The sequence below is a fragment of the Triticum urartu genome, chromosome 3A, assembly GCF_056163025.1.
Source record: "Triticum urartu cultivar PI428250 chromosome 3A, HENAU_Tu73, whole genome shotgun sequence".
Taxonomy (NCBI): Eukaryota; Viridiplantae; Streptophyta; class Magnoliopsida; order Poales; family Poaceae; genus Triticum; species Triticum urartu.
Window position 1 is genome coordinate 738,361,622 of NC_141875.1, and position 5,849 is coordinate 738,367,470.

The window sequence follows — 5,849 nt, forward strand, 5'->3', positions numbered from 1 at the left end:
CGCGTACATAGCGGGGTGGGAGCGCTGGCGGGCGCGTAATTAGCGTAGGACGTGGGGGCGTGGGGGGTGGGCGCGCTGGCGGGGCGACCCGGCCGAAAGAAAAAACAAGGCGCGTATACAAATACGTAGACGTTGCGATTGGGACAGCGGGCGGGCGGCCTCTTTTCGATTTTTGCCCATCGTGCCCTCCGTTATGAAGGGGTATGGGACAATCTTAGCCGTCCTTGTGTTGGAGGGGATCTACCGAAACGGAAGTGTTAGATTGATTGCCACAGGCACATAACGTGCCTGGTTGCTTTGTATTGATCTCCGTGGTACGTTTTACAAAGCCTAGGGGTACATGTATTTATATACGCTGCTAGCACCTAACTAAGTAGGATACGGCCATAAAGTCTAAGCCTACTCGGACTAGTACTCCTAGCCGTGTTTAACTCTAACACGAGCAACATCAACTTGACCCCGAGTTGCAGCAGAATAGAGGAGAGGATAGCCATCCTTGAAAGTTTCATAGGCTAAAGAAGAACGCTGTGCCAGCAATACTTGTAGAACATCAACCTTGTTATAAGATATAGCCATTCTTAATGGAGTAATCCCATCCCAGTCAGCTTCTCTGGCCAGGCGAGGACGTTTCTCCATAATTTGGAGAGCAAGATCTGAAATCAAGTCAAGACATGCATGAATGATGGTTAACAATGAAGTGATGTTGCGACATGTCTTTGAAATGACATCGAGTATTAGACTATTCGTAATGATTATATAATAACATAATAGAAAACATGAACTATGCTAGCTCTGGTTTGCTGTACATACGTACTTTTGTAACCGTAACTTATATTCCACAGGTCTCACCTTTATTTCCATTTCTAGCTGCAGCATGAAGAGCATGGCGTCCATACTGTCCAACATCAGAAGAATCATCAACGTCTAGTAGCTTTTCAGAAACATCTACATAATTCCTCATCACGGCGATGAACATGGGTGACTCAGTGTACTTGGTCACAGCTCTTGACAGGGCAGACTCTTCTGCTATCAAATCCAGCGCAAGTTGCTTGTGGCCATTGCGAATAGCATGATGCAGTGCGTTAAATCCATACCTGTCTTGTTGCAAGATTGCTCGACTCAATCGTGGTCTTCCGCAGCATTGCTGCAGTAATTTAGAAGCCAAAGAGGCATGGCCAAGTGAAACAGCAATGACAAGCGGCGTCTCGTTCTCGCAGTTGACCTTTTCAAGGAGAGAACGCTCTAGTGCCAGCGCATACAAGCAGAACTCTTCGTGCCCATGAATGGTGGATATGTGGAGGCAGTTGTTCCCTTGCGGAGTTACTCCAAGAAGAATGCTTGGACTCTTTGTAGCCAACACCTCAATGTCCCAGAAAACACCAAAGGTGGCTGCTTTCAGGATCCGTTCGTCCATCGATGATTGTCCTCCAGTTGCATCGGTTGTCGGTGTATTGGCAGCCATCTATCTCTGCTTGAGCTAGGTTTACTGCACAAAAGAAGAAAGAAAAGGAACAAAAACATAAATATAATAAGGTGGTCTGCTATATGCTGGATAGTAGCGTGTATATTACTCCCTCGTTCCTTATTAGTTGTCGCTGATTTAGTTTATATATCAGCAAATATAATAAAGGTGGTTTGTGAACACGATAACTACGCATCAGACTTTATGCAGCAGATTAACACATGTACATTGACGAAGAGAAATTCCTCAAATTAGTGTACAATATACTGAATGTTTACAAATTAATTTTATTTTTAAAAATCAAAAGGAAACAAATTTGTAAAATACGCAACTATTTCCCATGGAAAATCCAATTACACACTACTTCAACTTAGCAGTTTAAATATTTTGTATTTATATTAATAATCAACTTTTAGAAATTTGACCAAACGCTTTATAGGAACTAATCTATTTTACGGGTAGATGTATAATAAGTTTGATTGGATTAATAAGTTTGATTGGATTCTCTTGGGGTGCTTGGGACAAAAGGTTGCAATTTTTAGTGAAACCCTATTATTACTTCAAAGAACAGTAATGAGAGTGATGCACATATTAAGAAAAGTTATCAATACTAATAGTTAACAAAATTGTTTTAGATTGTACGTTCAGTTGATAGTAGTATATTTTTTCAAAAGAAAATACTATTTAGATGTTGCGCGCGTGTGTGTGGCCCAATATGTGATAATTTCGTAAAAAAAAAAATCAAGCTGGCCGATGAAGGAAACGATGGAGAGATGACGGTTGTGGCAAAGAAAAGATAGGAGGCATAATATATAATTAAGCTGAGGTGAAATAGTAGATACACACCTCGCACAATATCAATAGCAGAGAAGGTGCGTGCGTAGTCGCAAGATGAAGGTATGTGGCAGCCCGCTCGATGATGTTTTCCATGGAGATGCCAACAACTTTAAAAGGAATTGCAAGTCTACTGTCACCGCACAAGTCGTGACTGGAGCTAGAGTCCAGGTCCTAGTCTTTGCTGTGTCGTGTTGTTATACCAAGTTGTGGCAAGGATTGTCATGATTCATTCTTTTCTGAGAGGGTTTCTTTGTTGTTTTAAAGAAAAAACAAGGATTATCATCTTGTTGTGAGGCTCTAAGTTGGGCAGCCCAGATTTCCTCCTACTAGTCTTTGCTCCACACATTGACTCGTTTCGCACAGATGTTCACACTGGTCACATCGTTTCTACTACCTGTATTGATTCTGACAAAAACATCTCTATTCCGCGTCTGCAGGACTCATTCCAACTAATTTTCTAGTTAACCTGAACAAATATATTTTTTGGAAGCAGGATCAGCCCCTGGCGTCTGCATCCTTGCATCCTAATGATGCACAAAACCATAATTATGTTAATGGAGCAAGTACGAGTACGGTTTGCAAAATTCAGTACATATCAAACAATCGACCGAGAAAAAAAATGCCACAGCTGATGTAAAACAGGCAAACATGACTACGCACAAAGGCCTGTTGCTGGACCACCATTCAAAACCGTTTGTATGATTCCCATGCAACCGTCCCATATGCCCTATGCTCCCGCACTTCCACAGCTTGCAGTATATAAGGACCACATACCGATCCATTCCGTAGCCTTGAAAATGACCTGCCAGAAAATTGGTATTGTCATGAGTGCAGCCATTCAGTGCCCAGACTCATCTGCATCCGGACAGGAAAAATTCAAAAAAACTACTAGAAAAACAAAAAAAAATCCACTTTTTCCTCATGGTAGACAATTTATTGCGTGAGGTTCGCTCCAAATATTATCTCAGTTGGACATCTGAGTAGCTCTCAGCAAAAAAGACAAATCGGGTCAAAACAGTACATGAACAGTAAACTGTTTTACAAACCCCGAATTTGTCATTTTTGCCGAGAATTTCTTAGTTGTCCAAATAATTTGAAAATTGGGGCCGGCCTCACGCATCAAATTGTCTACCATGGGAAAAAAATTGGAATTTTTTGAATTTTTCTAGTATTTATTTTAATTTTTTTATTCTACACGGGTGCAGATGAGCCATGGCTCAGAAAAGGATTTTCGTATTGTCATCTTCTATCTATCTATCTATTATCTTCTATTTTCTATCTATTATATACTACTCCCTCTGTCCGGAAATACTTGTCATCAAAATGAATAAAAGAGGATGTATCTAGATGTATTTTAGTTCTAGATACACTCCTTTTTGTCCATTTTGATGACAAGTATTTTCAGACGGAGGGAGTAAAACAGATGAATAGGCTAAAACTTCCCACAAGATTAAGAAAGATCTGATCATTGATTTGTTAGACTTCAGTTTGTTGCCGTTAAATTTAAGTACACGAAAATTACCCACTTTGCCATTAAAAAACCGCATCCATTACATACACCATTTTGCATTCTATTAGTTTAAAAATATTACCCACCACTTGCCGTGCATTAGCATGTCCTGACCTAAATTTTCACCTCATCCTCTCCCGTGTAGATAGCAAGTCAATGGCGGCTGCCATCATCATTCTCCGATTTGAATCTAGTCAGCCGCCTGCTTCCGTCTCCCCTCCTAATTTTTCCGTCAGTAACCTCTTGACGTTTTCCATGGTTGCATGCAATCAGCCCTTAATGCCTCACACCACCGCCAAACTCACATCTCCATGTCTGTTCCGTTTCCTTAAGGATGCCCGTAGTGAGAGTATCATGCATAGACAATTTTAATGATGTGACATAGAATTAAATAACTATGTGTCTTGCTTGGCAATAATTGAAGTCATTTATAAGATACTAATATATGATAATATGCATCAAGGGGTAGTATCATCACTAATACCATACTCCCTTTGGCCCTTCTTACTCGGCATATAAGACTTATTTGAAGTCAAACTTTGTCGACCTTGACCAAATTTATATATATGATAAAAATATCAACATCCACAATATTAAAGTTATACAATATGCAATTTATATTCCTGACACATCTAAAGATATTGATTTTGTATTGTGAATATTGATATCTTTTTCTATAAATTTGGTCAAACTTTAAAGTTTGACTTCATACAAATCTTATATGGGCAGTGCTACACGCCAGCTGGCGGATCTTTTAAAAAGATCCGCCGCCTCATGAGCCGTTCGATTGTACAACGCAAGCCGTACGTTATTCTTCTCTAATTTCCTGTAACAATGCTCTTGTTGCGGAATCTCTTCTTCTCTAACTTTCAGCAGCAAGAGCATTGTTACAAAAATCTCTTCTCTAATTTTCTGCAACAAGGCCTCTGTTGCAAAATATTCTCTTCTTTAATTTATTGCAATAAGACCCCTATTGCAAATCTTTTTCTTCTCTATTTTTCTGCAACAAGACCCTTGATGCAAAACGTCTTCTCTTATTTTTCTGTAACAAGACTCTCGTTGCAAAACCTTCATTGCAATAGGATCCAACATCTCTAACTTCTTCTATGTATTTCCTGGAACAAGACTGTTGTTGTGAAAACTTGCAAGAACACCTACGGCTGCAATGGAGAGAGCACCCCGTGGTCTCTGCATCACCCCATTTTTTGTTGCGGTATGCCTTTTCGAAGCAGGTCCTCAGTTGCGAGAACTGCAGTACCGAGCGCTCTGCATGGTCAGATGAGATTCAACGCATGGATAGAAGAGATAAAAATATGCTGCCATTTCGTTAGAGATAGGGATGGAGGAAAGAAGCTCTGCGCTGGTCCATCATGACGTGTCAAGCGAGGAATGTGGTGGATGTGAGTCAGGGTGGACGACACGAGCGGGCTTTTTGGCCCGCTCGTGGCCCGCTCGGTCCCGCCCAGCTCGATCCTGGCCCGTTCAAAAAAATAGCCGGTCCGGTCTGCAAAATATGGACCGAAAAATCTTCGGTCCGGTCCGGTTAAAGCCCGGTCCGCTCGGTCGGACCGAAGAAGAAGCGCAGGAGGATGAGGCAGATCGTGCTCGCGCGGTCATCTGCTTCCTCCAATCCACGCGATGGCCGTTGGCAAGAGATAGATGAAGACCCACGTTATGCGCTGCCTTTTGTTTCCTTTTATTCAGCGGAGAGAAATAGAAAGAACGAGAGAAATGGGATATCACGTAATCACGGCCTCATCCCAGGATTATTTGTTACTCCATCCATGGGAATAACTGCCAAAAGGATTCTACGGAAATCTCTCCCTTTCAATCTAGTAACATCTATCCATGATTCACGCTGATGTTTCCTTTTACTTTCCAATCTAAATCTCTCCCTTTTGTATGGACTCCACACCGTTGTGTCTTTTTAATCGCGGCTAACGAAAGAAATAGGTTTGATCCGAGAATCACGGTGCCATCCCACAATTAACTCCACGTCCAATTGGATCCACTCATCACGGCAAGCCTGTACACGAATAA

General features: G+C 41.4%; 1 protein-coding gene across 2 annotated transcripts; it reads right to left on the bottom strand.

The window, feature by feature from the left end:
- Window positions 1-262: 262 nt before the first annotated feature.
- Window positions 263-2,435, bottom strand: LOC147982499 (uncharacterized). Of its 2 annotated transcripts, none has more exons than XM_087545702.1 (3): window positions 2,309-2,435; window positions 850-1,486; window positions 263-653 (listed from the first exon to the last, which is right to left on the bottom strand). In XM_087545702.1, the coding sequence occupies exons 2-3, from the start codon at window positions 1,460-1,462 to the stop codon at window positions 418-420; spliced, it is 849 nt and encodes a 282-aa protein (XP_087401828.1). In that variant the 5' UTR covers window positions 1,463-1,486; window positions 2,309-2,435; the 3' UTR covers window positions 263-417. The 2 variants fall into 2 exon arrangements, with proteins under 2 accessions (XP_087401828.1, XP_087401829.1); XM_087545703.1 differs by lacking the exon at window positions 2,309-2,435 and having other exon boundaries at window positions 850-895; window positions 1,095-1,232.
- Between the last annotated feature and the right edge of the window lie 3,414 nt (window positions 2,436-5,849).